This window comes from Alexandromys fortis, unplaced genomic scaffold (assembly GCF_014885135.2).
Source record: "Alexandromys fortis isolate MF-2015 unplaced genomic scaffold, M_Fortis_MF-2015_v1.1 scaffold_150, whole genome shotgun sequence".
Classification (NCBI taxonomy): Eukaryota; Metazoa; Chordata; class Mammalia; order Rodentia; family Cricetidae; genus Alexandromys; species Alexandromys fortis.
In genome coordinates, this window is record NW_026068027.1 from 325,763 (window position 1) to 343,685 (window position 17,923).

Below are 17,923 nucleotides of genomic sequence, written 5' to 3' on the forward strand. Positions count from 1 at the left end.
GAAACTTGCTGGGAGGAAGAAAGGGTTCAGTAGGAGTGGGAGGAAGATAAGATATGATAAAGCACAGTATATATGACCAACCATATTATACACATGCATGAAAAGAGGCTCATGCTGGTCCTTACGGTGTCACGTCCATCTGCAGTGACCTGGGCTGAGGAAATCTGGTTTCCTCTTTGGAGCAGAAGGACAGTTATAAGGTCACAAAGGGGCTGTGGACTTGCTGTGAAACAGCATAGACCTATTCAGAGAATTCTTATCAGTCATGGCGAGGTAGTGGGGACATTCTCTAATGAACACAGAAAGCAAGGCTCTTTCTGTTTTCTTGGGCCTCTGTGTCCCTTCTCGGCCTTATTCACTCAATCCCATCACCTCAGGTTTTCACCCGAGCTCCTAGTGTGTCTTTCATTTCCCATGTTTTTACCATGGTCATCCCTTCTAGAAGTTTCCCAAATGGCCATTACCATAGAGAGATTTTTATTCACACTGCCTAGGTGGGGATAGCATTTCCACAGAATCAAGGAAGGCATGAGTAGGCAATGGGGATACACAAATCCAGAACCTTCCTTTGTCTTCCCTTGGTTTCATCACACATTGTTAAAATCTAGTCAGATAAGTTTGGCAGAGGGGCTTTCCCACAGGAGGTGAGCACGTCCCTTCTCACAGAGCTCTGCAGTGCACCAGGCTGTTCCCTGGCTCTCCATCCACTCTATCTAGTGCCCAAGAAGCAGATAGATGTCCCTGGATACGTGTCTGGGACTGTTGGGAATAACTTCACAAGGGAAGGACAGTCATAGGCATGGGAACTATTCTTCCAGGACAGCTACTTCCTTCATCTGGCCCGCAGGTCCCAGGGCCATCATTTCCCAAGCCTCAAGGCTCAGGCACGGAATGGCACTGGCGGTGGGTCCTTCCCCATCCCTCTCACGCGCCTGCCTGAGTGACTTTCATACTCACAGGTACATTTTCTCCCTGGAGAACGGGTAGGAGAGGTTTTTCATCCTGTTGTTGCTGTGGTTGGGGACCCTGGGCTGCAGGGGTGAGCTGAGAGTCTGCAGGACAGCACTGAACTTCTTGGCGATGCTGCCTCCTGCTTTGATCTCGTACATCTACAAACAACAAATCACAGGTCTAAAACGGATGCCCCCTGCAACAGGTGGAGAAGAGCAAGGGGCGTAGGTCCCTGGGGGCAGGGGGATACCCTGGGCAAGGGAGAGGGCTGGAGAAATAAGCAAGGTGCTGCCGTTGTCTTTGCTTTTCAAAAGCCCCTCTGGGTCACATGTGCTGCGGTGGTGACCAGTGCAAGGAAACACGCAGATTCTAAACTTTCTCTAAGAAAGTCACAATATCCTAGAGAAACCACAGGCCCACCGCAAGACAACTGCCACACCTCCATTAGATAAATGCACATTGAATTTGTGTATAGAGACCCTCGAGAGGGTTCCCGCAACACCTCCGCACCAACCGGGATCCATGAGAAGTACCAGGTGGTTGGGCACTATTATGATCTCTTTGTGAAGAGGAGGCATGGTTCTGCCCAGTGCCATGACAGACTAAGTGGGACAAGGACACCCATGTGTAGGCTTGGGGCAGTCCTGGAGTGAGAGGAAAATCCAGGCCTACCCAGCACCTTGCCGCGTCTGGCGGACAGGCAAATGTACGGTTTTGTATGGGCGAGAGACAGAATGTGTCATGTCCTGTGGACAGAGGCGTATCTGAGACAGCAAGGAGCTGAGGAGCAGGCTGAGGTGAGTGACTGGTTGCCCTCTAGGGCCTAGATGATGTCTGGGCCTGGGCTGCTGCTGGGGCCCAGGTCTGGGTTCCTGGTTCTGATGCAAATGCAGTCTCTGTTGATGTCTGGCTTCTAAGACTACCTAAGGCCCCGAGAATAGGGCTCTCAAGAGTGGGCCCCGCCCCTCGCTCTCTGCAACTCTAGAGAGAACCAGTCCTGGCCCTCACCAGCTGAAGGCCACTCAGGAAACAGGATCCTGCACTTCAGCTGGGCAACACAGTAGAGCTGATCCTGCTTGCAGGGGCGCGGGCAAGCTGTCCCCGAAGGCACGAGAACGGGAGAACAGGTCACAGTCCTCTCCGAACAGGCAGGCCCCTGTGCCTCACCTGGGCAGCCCAGTAAGGCTGACCCTGTAGACCGGACATGAGTGAGACAGCCCTAAGGTGGGAGAGCTGGCCCTGAGGTCATAACACAAGAACAGGAGAACTGTCCTTGCCCCTCACCAACTGCAACGCTCAGGAGAGTGGCCCCTGCACCTCACCTGGGCAGCACAGTAGAGCTGGCCTCAATGGTCCGACTATGGGAGAACCAGCCCTGAAGGCGGGATAGCAGGAGAACTGGCCCCACCCCTTGCTCATTGCTGCAAGGGGTGAACCAAGGCAGGCAATGCTGGAGAGCGCACCCTGGTGGTGAGGACTGGAGAGAGCCGGCTGGCTGCAACTACCCAGACCCAGTAACCAGGGCTATAAGCTGGCCCACTCCAACAGCCACCGCATGTGTGTTCTGCTGGAGCATGTGAAAGGGTCAGTTCTACAGACTGAAAGTTGCAGAATTTCCACAACACAGGGCAGCAACAGGCTCTCCAAGAAGAGTCCCAGTGAAGTCCCATCAACAGTATAGCAGAAACCAAAGGCCTCCAACCAGACCAGTGACTTTGCAATGCATACTTGCAAGTAAAGATGTATGGACGAAAGGATTTATTGTGTGGCTCACTGTGTCACAATACAGTGTCCATGACGAGATTTTTTCCCCCTTTTCTTTTTTTTTCTCATAGATTTTATTTTACTTGAGGGTGGGGGTGCTGCAAGGGCAGAGGGTGGACACAAAGGGACAGAGAAATGGATAGGATCAAGAAGCATGGTGTGAAAGACACAATGAATAAATAAAAAGAAAGTTAAAGTCAAATAATAAGAACATAAAAATAACCTGAAAAGATTTGAAGCAAAAATTTTGTTTAAAAGGACCTCATTTTGTTATTTTTGCCTCCTTTCATAGTTTCAATTTAATTGACAAATTTTTATAGAGACTGATGCTCCCACAAAATTACAATGAAAGCATACTTTTAATGAAGAAAACATACTTTTTAAAAAAGAATTTATGGGCGGTGGTGGTGCATGCCTTTAATCCCAGCACTCGGGAGGCAGAGGCAGGTGGATCTCTGTGAGTTTGAGACCAGCCTGGTCTACAAGAGCTAGTTCCAGGACAGGCTCCAAAGCTACAGAGAAACCCTGTCTCAAAAAACCAGTATATAAATAAATAAATAAATAAATAAATAAATAAATAAATAAGAATTTATGTATGGAAGACAGCAGGTGCTTGACAACAGCCCAACTAGATATTAAGGATCCAAAAGATGATTGCTGCTAAGGCCGTGATGGTTGGCCAGAGAGCTCAGGGATCCTGCTGGCTCTGCCTCCTCCGCACTGAGATCACGAGTGCATGTCACCGCATCACCCTTTCTCCACGGATGCCGGGGACTGAACTCTAGTTCTTGTGCTTGCTTGACAAGCACTTTACCCACTGAGTTACCTTCACAGCCTCGGAATATTAAACATTCAATGAGCTCTGTCCTGAGTGAAACAGAGACGCACTGTCATGATAATGAGGGTCGTTGGTAGTTAGAGTTCACATGGGATGTGTGTGTATGTGTGTGTGTGTGTGTGTGTTTTATGTTGCAGAGACCACTAGTGTCTACATTACAGTTTTAATTTTTATTTATTTATTTTTTCTTTTATTGGTGTTTGCCTATATGTATGTCTATGTACCATGTGGGTACTTGGTGCCCACTGAAGCCACAAGAACGCATCAGAGTTCCTGCAAATGAAGGTTGTGAGTGTGGTACTGGGGATTGAACCCTGATCCTTGGGAAGAAAAGATAGTGCTCTTAACCTCTGCGCCATCCCCTCAGTGCCCATTACAGCCTTTAGACTTTCAGATTTGTGTATGCAGTAACTGAAGCACAGATGTCATAATTCAAGAAAAGTTGTAAAGTATTAACCATGGACACAGGTTCTACACAGATAATTCCCCTTTCAAGATACAATATCCCTTCCCACTCCTTCCCCAAATCAGGCTGAGTTTTGTTGCCACTTGACCAGCAAAATATGACAAAAAGGACACTAGCCAGTCGCCTGCTAGAAGATCAGCAACTTCCAACCCTAATCCTTTCATGTTCTAGAACACTCTGAGAGCACCCAGAGAGGAAAAAGAACCTAACCAGGCTCCCTTTAACTTCTCTGCAAACAACAGATATGGAAACAAAGGCCCTTGAACCTCAAGCCACCGAGAGACCCCAACTGCCAATCAGGGGAAGCCACACGATCCTGATCCCACCTCTGCTCAAGTCATTGACCACAAACTCACCCTTGCCTACTAAGTTTTGACTATCATTAAGCTACTAAAATTGTTTTTTTTTATGCTGACATGGATGAACAGACCAAGAGCTGGTATGCAGATATTCTGACTTAAAGTCTGTTTTCTTCCCTGCCATGATAGTCACAAGTTACTGAGAGAAAGATATATTCAAGATACTCATGAGGCAGTCTATGACGATGGCAGCCAGGGGGTGTGCTGAGGATTTGAGGCTTTAAGAAAGGTGGCCGCACCTTCAGCTGAGGAATCTGAAGTGTGTCACTGGGGTATGGGATACACTTCAGCTGACTTCAGGAGGAGAGTGATTTTCTTGCTTATTTTGTCATAAATAATGAGAAAAGGTTTACAATAAGACCAGGCACATGTCCTCATCTTAAATATCCCCATCATCTCCTCCACACCAGGGACCAAGCATTTATATTCGCGCCTTTAGAAAACACTTAAGCTCCAAGCTCTAGCAAGCCCATGTAACGCCTCTTAGACACAACTTGACGTTTTTTTACTTCTCTGTTTGCCTAGAATGTCTTTATTATCAGTGCAGACTTGACACACTAGATGTTTTATGTTTGTAGATGTGTGGGGTCCCTCGAGGTCCCTGCCTTGAACTCTCAGGGGAAGCAAGGAGATCCTGAGATCCCCTGGGTTACCAGGGCAGGAGGATAAGCCTAGCAAGATCAAGACAAGACTCCATTTACTCTCTGAGAGGATACCCAGCTCAGAGAACCACAGGGGGCCACTGGAAGGTAACCCTTGAGCCTTCAGCTGCAAAGGTGTGAAAAATGACTCCCTGTAAGGAAAAGAACCATCTGGAAGGACTGAGAATGGCACCTATTTACACCAGCAGGATGGGAAAAGCCATAATTCTTGGGGCACTGGCCAAACAGGGGTTTACGCAGTAGTAGTGGATAATGAGGCTTGCACTGAGACTTCCTCCAGACCCACTTAACAAGTCATAAAAGGGGGAAGGAGCTGGGCTAAATAGTTCTGACAGTATTCCCCAAATCTAGCATAGCCATGACTTAAAACACTTAAGGAACGGAACACACATTCATGACACAAGCACTTCCAGGCTTTTCCAGAGATCCCAGGCTTGATAGCTGGTGTCAAGTGCTGGGGATGTGCAGGGACGAGAACAACTCCGACTTAACCCTGCCCCTTACAGAAGGCTTCACAGTGCATCCAGCACCTACGCCACCGGCAGCTTCTCATCAGAGCCCATGAAGACACTGACTACCCTACCAGGGAGGAACAGAACCTCTGCCTTATAGATGAAAAAGCCAAGGCCCAGACGGACAAGGACTTGCCAGTCAGATATAACACTGGGCCCGAAACCCAGGTCCCTGGATGCCCTATCTTAGGACTCTTCCCAGATGGCCTTTGATCCTTGGCAAAGCTCCATGGTCTGCCCCAGAGGAGGAAGCAAGCTAGGTTCAAGCAAGCAAACCCAACAGCTTAGGTTCTCATTTTACCTTCCCAGAAAGATACTCAAGGCTCTTTATTATTATTAATAATCAGTGGTGGCATCATTATTACTGTTATTCTTGGACATCAGAGAATTATGAATATCCTCAGAAATGGTGAGACACATGTTAGCCAGCTGTTCCCCATTATGCCTCCCTGGGCACACGATGCGCCTCCCTGGGTACACGTTGCGCCTTTCATGTGTTTGAAATCATAAATAATCGTTAAAGTATGTTGCTCTTATTTTTTATTTCTGGGATCAAATGTGGTTCTCATAAAAGCTTGCTTTGGCCCCACAGTCACAGTCTAAGGGGTTCAGGGAGATTTTTTTTCTCTTCTTTTCTTCCTCCTTGTCTCTCTCCATCTCCCCACCCCCCAGACAGGCACTGCAGTGTGGTCCCAGGGCTGATTTGTTTCCTCTCTGCATTAAAATCACGTGCTTTCCTGAGACTCAGGGAGCCAAGGTTCTAGGGACTTGGACAACATACGAGTCATTGTCCCCACTTTACAGATGAGAAAACTGACGTAAGCAGCACAAACTTAATACACATACACCAAGGTATATGTGTGTTTACACAGAAAAAGAAAAGACAAATGTATAGCAAGATAAGATATAAATGCTATAACCCGGTGACCCTTAGGTCCCTCCCTGTAGTGGCCTGACAGGAGCTCTCCTGAAAATGGAAGGACAGGTCAGCCAGCAAGAATCCAGGCCAGGCATAAAGTTGGGCAGTGTGCCCCACCTGACACACCATGTCACTAGAGGTAAAGCCAATTTATCTGTCCCTCTGCCTGTTAGTTTGTTTCTCTTCCCGTCAGTTTTCAGAACACTGAGGTTCAGCTATCACTCTCTCTAGCATCCTTCTCATCTCAGCAGTCAGACAGAGTCTGAAGATGACCTCGTGCCCTCTGCTCCAATTCCCAAAAGCTGAGCCAGGCAGAGACGTGAGACAAACAAGACGGGGCGAGGACACAGGCATGAAGTAGACAAGGCTGGAAGGCTGCGCAGCCAAAGAAAAGAGGAGGAAGCCAAGCTAAGAAGCCCAGAAGTCGCCCCTCCGTTTTCACCCCCAAGTCGTGAGGAAGCAGCCCTGAGGAGTTCTAGGCTGCTGAACATCTGTCCTCACTCACTCACTGCCCATAAGCACATTTGTCCATGCACGTGAGTGTTAAGCTGTCCCCCACCAAAATGGAAGCGGCACCAGGAGCCGCAAAGCGCAGCTGTAAACCTAGAGCTGGAAGGAGACGGAGCAGCCCCTCGCTGCTCTACCTGTGCAAACAGGTTGAGTTTCCCATCTGCAGAAACGCTACATGAGAATTGTAGTATGCTGACAAAAATAAATGTTCTTTTTCTGTTGTCCAATTCGGGATTCGTTTATGGTTTTTATTTCTGTTGTCAGCATGTCCTCTACACACGAATGAATGTTTGCTGACTTTTAAATTTCTGGATAAAATCCAAGCTTTTTAAATTACATGGCTGACAAGGCCCCTTAAGAGCTCTGCCTCCCAGCTCAGTCTTCAATCTCATCCTCCTCCACTCACAGTCTGTGCTGGACCCACACCGACTCCTCTCAGTTCCCCACAGGCGGTCTTTTTGTCCTTTTTGTCGTTGGGACCTGGGAATCTCTCCCTCTCTGGAAATGTTCTCATTGGTCCTCCCAACTCCTGCCCAGCCTTAGGATCTGAGCTCAAATTCTCCCCCACTGTCATGCAAATGAGTTCCTTCCCACTGGCATTCATTGTACACCCCTCTTGTTTTCCTATGCGCATCTCTCAGTTTACAACTAGCCATAAAATGCTGAATTCTCACCACATAAAAGTCATCAGGAGCAGAGGACAGCTGTAGTTACTACCGCATTAGCAGAACATCTGGGGTATAGTGATGTTCAGAAAGTTTCATCACATGGGTAGATGATGAAGGATGGAGGATGACTAGAAGGATGGAGGATGACTAGAAGGATGGAGGATGATGAAGGGTGGAGGATGACTAGAAGGATGGAGGATGATGAAGGGTGGAGGATGGAGGATGATGAAGGATGGAAGATGATGAAGGATGGAGGATGACTAGAAGGATGGAGGATGATGAAGGATGAAGGATGGAGGATGATGAAGGATGGAGGATGACTAGAAGGATAGAGGATGACTAGAAGGATGGAGGATGATGAAGGATGAAGGATGGAGGATGATGAAGGATGGAAGATGATGAAGGATGGAGGATGACTAGAAGGATGGAGGATGATGAAGGATGAAGGATGGAGGATTACTAGAAGGATGGAAGATGTATCAGAGTAGAGTGAACAAGTCAAGTTGTGGTGAGAAATTAGTGTCTACACCAAGCAGGACAGAATCTACTTGAAATCCCTGGTATGAACATTGATGTCCTTGTCCTTTTCTAACCACTTCATGCCTGGGACAAGAAGTCCATCTTTAAGGTTTCCCCTTGCCCCCAGTGAGGAGATAAATGGAGCAGAAGGTCACACTGTGATTTTGCACCTAAGTCTCACTCTCAGGTTCATACCAGTAGAAGACTGGTCAATGGATAAGGATCTCCAGATAATAGGATGTTGATGATGTCCATGGTGCAATTATGCCCATCATAGCCTATTCTAAGCTGCCAATCATGTGATTATAGCTTTTTGAATTCTCAAAAAACATAACAGTTGTTTTTAGGAGTCAGTTTGTCACAGCAAAAGCTCATATTAGCTAGGAGTTTCATTCCTCAGCCCCAAGTACAAGAAGTTAGTGGTCCCTCCCTTCTCTGCTTCTCCTCCTCATCAACTCCTTTCCATATATTCATGGACACCCTGCAACGGTTGATCTTCGTTTCCACGGACAAGCTGTGATGGTTGATCTGGTTTTCACAGACATGCTGTGATTGTTGACCTTCATTTTTATGGATAAGTGTGATGGTTGATCATTTTCACCAACATGCTGTGGTGGTTGATCACCTGACTGGACTCAGAATAACCATGGAGACACACTGATGGGTGTGTGAGATGCTGTTTCCAGGGAGACTTAATCAAGGAAAGAGGATCCACCTTGAGTGTGGACAGAGGCTTACCAAGGCCAAGGATTCAGGAATAATAAAGCACAAGCTTTCTCTGCTCTCCATTCCCTGGTCTGCCTGGGCGTGAGAGTCCTAGTCACACACTCTTGCCCACATGAACTCTGCTAGACCTTCGCCACCATGATGGTCAAGTCCCTTAAACCACAAGCCAAAATCGCCCTTTCCTCCCATGCTGCTTCTTGTCAGGTGCTTGGCCACAGTGGCAAGAGAGGTGACTTTAAAGGCAGCATGGCCTCTCTGAGCCCCCTGTTCTTATGTCCCTACTGGACCTTGTGTCCTGGTCTATTCCCTCTGTTCTGACTTTATTGCTAAACAGCCCCATCTCTCTCAAAACTGCCCTCTTGTGGATCTGATGACCAGCCTGCCCACACTCTCCACTCATAGCCCTGCTAGCCTCTTGCCCGGTCCCAGCCAGACCCTATCTACCCAATTCATACAAACGTGACTTAAAGGTTTTAAAAATTTAAAAAAAAAAAAAACATTTATTTCATTTCTTTTTTCATTTTGGGTGTTAAATACAGCAGAGTCTGAACTCATGTCTTAAAACATCTTCATGTTTGGTTTACAGCAGGGTCTCACCCTATGCTCCAGGTTGGCATGGAACTCACTATTTTGGTTTGAGCTGCCTTGGAACTCAAAACAGTCCAGCTTCAGCCTCCTGAATGTGAGAGTTACAGGCACAAGCCACCACACCTGGCTTATCTCTGCATTTTTAACCTCACTGTCTTCAGGCCTTGGGCCAGGCTACTCTGCTCACAGACCTGTGTCATCTGCATCATTATTACATGGCCCTATCCCATCTCAGCTTCTCCCCCAGAGCCACAGCATGTAAGTACCACCATTCTTCACCCACCCCCCTGCTGATGGTGAAGCAGAGAAGCAAGGCAGTCATCGAAATAAAAGTCAAAACATTCTGCCCTCTTTCCGCCTATTTAAAGAGTAATCAAAGAGCATGCACCAAAGCATGGAGATAGGAAATCTAAACTCTCCCTTATGCAGCGTGCCTATATTAAAAACAAATGCTCCAGAATGGGCCATGACAACAGGACAGCCCCACCTCCAGTCATCCCTATGTAAACAGCTATAGCTCTAGCCTCATTGATGAGGAGACTAGAGTCTGCCTGGAGATGCATTCCAAAGACTGGGCAGTGACTCCTCTCCCCACAACCAAGGATTTATATTCTGCCAACTGCAGGAAAAGTCATGGAGTTTCTCCTGACATTTTATATTTCTTTGGGGGTTTGATTTTTTTTTAATTTTTATTTTTACTTCTTTATTTTGAGATCTCACTATGTAGCCCAGACTGGCATGAAACCCTTGATTCCCTTGTCTGGCCGTCTTTCTGTATTGACTAGTTTCATGTCAACTTGACGTTTCAACAAGCTAGCTTCATCAGAAAAGGGGGAGCCTCAACTGAGAAGATACCTCTAGAAGATCGGACAGTACGCAGGCCTGTGGGGCATTTTCTTAATTAGTGATGAATGGGGGAAGTCCCAATCCATTATAAGTGATGTCATTCCTGGGCTGATGGTCCTGGGTCCTATGAGAAAGCAGACTGAGTAGCAAGTCAGTAAGCAGCACCCCTCTATAGTCTCTGTGTCAGCTCCTGTCTGCATGTTCCTGCGCTGTTTGAGTTCCTGTCCTGACTTCTTTCAGTGATGGACTATGGTGTGGAGGTATAAGCTAAAAAAACCCTTTCCTCCCCAACTTGCTTTTGATATGGTTTTGTCACAGCAATAGAAATCCTAAAGACACCTTCTCAAGTGATGTGATTACAGATAGAGCCCTCTTCATCCAGATTTCCTGACTTTGAATTTCTAAGTTTACCAATGTATCAAAATAATCCCAGTGAGTAAACAAATCACCACTTGAAGAAGGAAAGGAGTGGTTTCTACGACTGAATTTCACTTGACAGGAGTCAATTCTGTAGAATGGTGTTTCATTTGTATTTTGATAAATAAAGTTTGCCTGAGGATCAGAAAAGTAAAACAGTCACAGTGGCCAACCTTACAGACCAGGCCACAATGACACACACCTTTAATCCTGGTAGCCACACTATCTTACCACAGAAACCAAGCGGTAGAATGCATGCCCTTAGTCCCAGAACTAGAGAGGATTAGAAATGGCTCTCTGTCATAGTCTCATTCTGAGGTTTCCTGAAGGCAGGATCACCATTTTTGGACTGAGGTCAAGGTAAGAGCCAGTGGCTGGTTACTTTGTGTTTCTTGAATTCAGGTTGAACCCCAATATCTGTTCCTGAGTTTTTATTATTCGTGCTTCAGTTCTGAACTGAGACACCTATTTGTAGGAGAGACTCTCCTAAGGATCTGCCTGAGAGAAGGTTCGGGGACTGAGGCCGTAACAGCCATGTGGCACAATCAGTGGTTCAATCCATCTAAAGCATTACTGAGCAACTATTACCTCAATGGCACACAATTATTTTTAGAAAATGCATAAAAAATGTGAGTTTCTGATCCCAGAGATTTGGGGTACAGGTGAAACTCAAGCATAACTCCCCAAAGCATCTGGAGAAAAAAATGGGTAAACACTGAGTGTATAGTGACTAAGAATCCAAGAAAAGAGAGATGGGTTTGGGCTGAAAAAATAAAGTGGGGGTAGGACAGAGATTGGAGTCCAAAGGATGAGTTGAGTTGGTTTGTTCAGGCAGGAATAAAAAGCCATTCTAGGACATGGGACAAGTTCTTTTTGGAAGGACTGTCCCATAGAAGAAGGGGAAGGGGGAAGCCACTCTGTGTTCTAGAAAATCTAAATCAAGGAGCTTCTGTAGGGCCCACAGAGAGGAAGAAAGGAAGAGGAAGTTGGAAGAAAGCATCTAGGGGAACTCAAAGAAGGACCAGTGATGCCATCAAAGCTAGGGATCAAGCAGCTGTGGGTATGGGACAGGCAGCTGGGCTAAGTGGGACAACTCACCTCAGAGAGACAGCAGAGAGGCACAAGCAGGACAACTGGACTCAGTAGAATGTGAGTGACCCGAAGAGAATCTGTCATCAGGTCCTTCCACTAAGCAAAACTCTGCATACATACAGGTAGTTAGGAATGTAGAAAGGTAGATAGATAGATAGATAGATAGATAGATAGATAGATAGATAGATAGATGATGGATAGATAGATAGATAGATAGATAGATAGATAGATAGATAGATAGATAGATAGATAGATGAGTTCTGACAGTAACTGCATGTATTAGCTGGGTACCAAATGTTTCCAACTGTTTCCCAGCCCTGTGTTGGAATGACTACAGCCTCATGAGAGATCCAGGGACAGTACGTTAAAATAGCCATCCCACAGAAGTCATGAGATAATATTGTTGATGTCTGACTTTCCTCCTTGATATTTATATGCATACACACTCACTTCTTTTTTTATATACCCTATCCCTTATCATTATCTTCCATATTTGCAAAAGTAACATGCTTTCTGAAATCCCCTCCTCTTTGTATGGTCAATTTTTGTTTCANATAGATAGATAGATAGATAGATAGATAGATAGATAGATAGATAGATGATGGGTAGATGGATGGGTAGGTAGATAGGTAGATAGATGATAGATAGATAGATAGATAGATAGATAGATAGATAGATAGATAGAAGACAGACTCACAAGTCAACATCTGCTTACACATGGGACACAGCTTTTTAAAGCAAAACAAAATTCAGGGTCTGTCTTCCTTACTTTAAAGGTGAAAGATAACAGTAATGCACTCAGAAACCTAATCCTCAACAATGGAAGAATTATTTAACCCATGCCTTTCCCACCCAGGACCACAGCATCTTGGATGAAGCTCTTCTCGGGGGCTCTATACAGCACTGTTTTGGGGTGTTAGCAGGGCTTCCACAGCAAAGAACATGGAACATAATGGAGCCACTTTCCTCCCTGCAAGACTTCTATAAGTGGTTAAGATATTTATTCTTCTCTCATACATTACTTCCTGACCAGTTTCCATTCCCTCTATTCCTCCCAGTGCTTCCCTAACCTTTCCTCTCCCCCAGATCCACTCCTTCTCTGTTTCTCCCCCTCAAAAGAGCAGGCCTCCAAAGGATATCAACCAATATGGCTTAACAAGCTGCAAGACTAGGCACAAACCCTAAGCTGGGTAGAAGCAACCCAGTAGGAGGGAAAGAGACCCAGGTGCAGGCAAAAGAGTCAGAGACACCTCCACTCCCACTGTGGGGAATCCCACAAGAACAACAAAAATAAACCAGATAAGATGCAACAATGAATGCTTCTTGACCATGTCAGATCACAGACATGTTTCACTGAAAACTCAAGAATATTGTTTTACACAATAAACCTTGAAAAGTGTACTTCCAGACTACACAGCACAGTCTGATCCAATGGCAGGGTTTTTTTTTGTTAGTTTGCTTAGGAAGGATTTTGATTTTTTATTTCAGTAAAGTAAGAGACTAGTTGGAGTCACATGGACATGGTTTTAATTCCTTGGATCTCTCCTCCAAGCTATGAGACCTTGGACAAGTTTATTAACCTCACTAAGAACCAGTTTCCTCATCTATAAGATGAGGCTAAAGTGAGACCTTACCTTACTCATATTGTGAAGTTATGCAGAATAATACACATAGGCTTTAACCAACTGGCTCAGTGCATGGTATGATTTTTATCATTTCAAATTCAATTGATTCAAGGATTTGTCCATGTGCTTCATAACTACAAGTCTTGATTTTAAGGTCCTTCATCTTGATCAGTATTGTTCAAAATGGCCTCAGAAATGTTTCTTCTCAAAGTCTAGTGTAGCATTTAAAAGAGTTGAATGGACTTTAAATTACACAAATGTCTTTATCTGGAAACGCCTCTTGCTAAGGCACAGGCCTTTACTTTATCAACATGGTGATTGTTTTTGGAAATATAAGAATGGAAAATGAATGTTAAATTAAATAATCATCTCTTCTTGATGGTACCCATGATGGGTCCTTTCTATTATCCCTGTAAGAACCTCCTGACTCATCTGACAGCAACAGAATTGTAGAGAAGTGACCACAGACATGCCAAGTTCAAATAGGAAGACACATAGACAAAGAGCTGTCCATTCCAGACTCAAAGGCAGGGGGCAGTGAAGAAGGTTCAGACTCTGCCAAGTAGATTCTTGATAAGCAGAGCAAAAGATACCAAAGGCCCCTGTCCTGAGCCATTCATTTCCTGCTTCCTGCCAAAAGGGATGTGTTCACTTTAAAGGACTGCCATCACAGATTGCCACAAACCAAATGACTTGAAATAACTGATATTGTTCTCCTAGAGTTACAAAGGTCACAAGTCTGAAATGAAAGGGTCAGGGGCTATATCCACCATACCGGCACCAAGGGAAAGGTTTTCCATACCCCTTCCAGCTTCCTATGTCCCCAAGTGTTTCCTGGCTCTCTTGTAGCCCTAGCCCCTGAGGACCTCTGTGCCAAATCTCCTTGTGCCTTTCTCTCCTAAGCACATTGGACTTAGGGCTCACACTGGATCCAGAGTGACCTTTTCCTAAGATCTTTGGTTAATAACATCCACAGAGACCCATTTTCCCAGTGGCCCATGTTCACATAGTCCAAAGCCAGGACTTGGGCACACTTTTTCTATCCTAGTACTTGTTCCATTGCAAAGATCTAACTCCAAAGGGATTTAAAATACAGCTCTTGGGATGGTTCATTTCATGTGCCACCTAGACTGATATATGGGTGTTGACAGAGGTTTCTATCCCACCAGGTTCCATATCTGTTTAACTCCAAATAAACACATAGAGGCTTACATTAATTATAAACTGCTTGGCCTATTAGCTGAGGCTTCTTATTAACTCTTATAACTTACATTAGCTCATAATTTTTGTCTGTGTCAGCCACGTGGCTTGGTACCTTTTTCAGCAAGGGAGTCACATCTTGCTTCCTCTGTCTGGATGATGACTGCAGACTGAGCTTCCCTCTTCCCAGAATTCTCTTGTTCTCATTGTCCTGCCTGTACTTCTGCCTGGTCATCCCACCTATACATCCTGCCTGGCTACTGGCCAATCAGCATTTTGTTAAACAAGTACAAGAACCAAATCTTTACAGGGTAAAACAATTGTCCCACAATATATGGGTATTCAAACATTTAGTCAGTATTGTGAACATAAATTTGAGAAACCCTCGGGATGTGATGAGGATTTGATTCAGTAGACGGAGTATACATAGCAGGTTGCCCTCCCTAATGGGGTCTGAAGAGATCAGAAAGGGAGTCCCTCCCACAAATGAAGGGGTTCCTGCTGCCTGAGTGCTTTAAGCTGGGTTTTCAATAATTTTCTTCTTCTTCAGAATTGGACTAAATGTCCATTTTTGTGGTCTTTACAATGCCAACTTTCAGGTTGGTATTTATGCCTTATATTTTCCTGATTTTCAGGATCGAGCTCCACAATTGGCTCCAGGGTATCCAGCTCACTGACTGTAGATCTTGGGTCTCCACAGCCTTCATAACTGCCTTATAGTGTACCCCCTTCTCCTCTCTCTCCCTTTGTTTTACTATAGAGCCCCCGCTAACACTCATACCTGAATATCTGAGAAACAAGAGACTATATGTTGCCAGACAAGCATGTTCTCCAAAGCAGGACAGAGACTATGAGTTGGGAGTAGGGTTGGACACATCCTGGAGACTTTGAGAAGTCAGCTAGCCAAACCAGGGCCCTAGAGAGGCAATGACAAGTACCTAAGGACAATTCCCCAAAATCTACAAAGCTTAATGCAATCAATTCTTTCCTTCTGAGGGGTACTCAGGATAATTAAAATGTCAGGCTGCTTTGGTTTTTAATTGGGATATCAGTTTAGCTTTATTTTCTCACACTAATCATGAAATGTTGATGGAATTTATATGATCTCTGCTAGGGAAAGGGGGAGGGATCATCCTTTAATAAATGCTGTCTTGTAAACATGAATACTTCAAAGTATGGGCTCTGTTGGGGTCAATTGCATCTCTGACTATCTAACCTCTGAGTCGTTAGCTCATCAGAAAATTTGCATAAATTATTTTGCAGTACAGCCCTTCCCTGAGCTACGTATTAACATTAAATCCTCCATTTTTATCCAAATTCAGTATAAGAAATGTCCCCATAAAGATTATCCTAGGGATAGCTACATCACCCCACATACACCCCCATATGCAGAAGGTTCAGAAAGCATAGCAGAAGAGGGGGAAATTATTATGAGAGCCAAAGGTCAGAAAGGACTGGAGGGGAACAGAGTCTTCTGCACATGACAGGACCACTGCTCTCATGAACCCACGGCAGCAGCTGTGGTCGCTTGTGGTCAAGCCAGTCAACATGAGGAGAGGCATTGACGAGGCTTCACCACTGACTGAGGAGCTGTAGATGGCTGATGGCTTTGAAGGGAGGGAAAGTCAGGTTTCTTTAAGGATGTGACCCCTCAGGAAGCTAATCTAATGCAGAAGTGCACAGGAAGCACAAGCTGGACTGGATAGGATATTTTAAAAGAGGAGGGGCACACAGCGTTGAGGAGGTGAATAGAAGGGAAGTGAATTCTGGAGAAGTCAGGACTAGGAGTGCGAGGAGTGAATCTGATTAAAATACAGTGAGGGGATTTGAATGAGAATGGGCCCCATAGGCTCCTGTATTTGAAAGCTTTGTCACCAGAGTGGAACTGCTTGAAAGGATTAGAAAGATTAGGCAGTGTTGACTTGTTGGAGTAGGTGTGTCACTGGGGTTGAGCTTTTTAAAAGCCCATTCCAAGCTGTGGGGGAGGGTGTCCACCTGACCATCTTTCTGCTGCCCCAGTGCTTTCCGCCATGATGACCAGAGTGAGCCCCTGAAGCTGGAAGCGAGCCCCTAATTAAATGCTTTCTTTAGAAGAGTTGCCTTGGTCACAGTGCTTCTTCATAGCAATAGAACAGCAACAAAGACATACGTTGTATGAAATTCTCAAAGAAGTAATAAAAATACTATGTTTCTTTTTTAAAAAAATAAAAGATTATGCCAAGAGCTATAGAGAGATGGTTCAGCAGTTAAGAGTGCCTGATACTCTTCTAGGGGACCTAAGCTCAGTTTCCAGCATCCATGTTGGATAACTCACAAACACCTGCAACTCCAACACCAGGGGACCTGACACCCTCTTCTGGCTTCCACAGATTCACATGTGCACACACACACACACACACAAGTGCACACACATGCATAATTTTAAAATGTTTAATGTATGAAAGTCTTTTTTAGGCAGGCGGTGGTGGCACACACCTTTAATCCCAGCACTCAGGAGGCGGAGGCAGATGGATCTCTGTGAGTTCGAGGCCATCCTGGTCTACAAGGGCTAGTTCCAGAATAGCTAGAACTGTTTGTTACACAAAGAAACCTTGTCACACACACACACACACACAAAAAAAAAAAAGTCTTTAAAAAATAACCATTCTAGCCTTATATGTGAATTTGTAACTGAAACCTAATCTCGTCTATGTTGTTGAGCACCTTTAAAGAAAGTTATACTTTGTAATAGAAAAGAGTTTGTCCTTCCCATGTCCACGAATTAGTTTATTCCTGCAGCTGCCAGGAGCCACAGTTCCTGTTACTCTGCCTACCAGGAAGCTCAGCATTAAATTCTGTCTGACTTGCGTCTGTCACCTTTACTTTCAGTTTCTATCATCTTTATTTCTCCTGCATTTCCCTACTTGCCCCGGACTGCACAGGCCTTTTTATCTGTCTTTTCATAAAAGGAACCATTTGGGGTCTTTTCTTTATTAGTCTCCAACTCAGACTTCATTTTCAGAAGAAGACAATAGATGCATGCCTGAGACAGAGCCCAGCGTAAAGCTCAGGCCTCCCTTCCCTTGTTACACCTGTCACATGGCTGCTTCCCCCTGGAATGGGCTCCCCCAGCTCGCCCTGCTGAATGGCAAGTCTAACCATCTTCCCACAAGCATCCCCAATCAAGGCACGGCAGAAAGTACACATGGAACCATCATGTTGCTTCACCCTGCTCCCTAGGAAACAGTATTCCTCTACCCAGTGCACAGTCTAACGGTCATC

General features: G+C 45.3%; 1 protein-coding gene across 3 annotated transcripts in view; it reads right to left on the reverse strand.

Moving 5' to 3' along the window:
* Positions 1-17,923, reverse strand: part of Ano2 (anoctamin 2) — a 335,303-nt gene that overhangs the window by 247,475 nt on the left and 69,905 nt on the right. For all 3 annotated transcript variants that reach the window (XM_050164129.1, XM_050164130.1, XM_050164131.1), the window contains one exon: positions 958-1,109. In XM_050164129.1, coding sequence (XP_050020086.1) covers positions 958-1,109 — 152 coding nt within the window. The remainder of the gene's footprint in view (positions 1-957; positions 1,110-17,923) is intronic.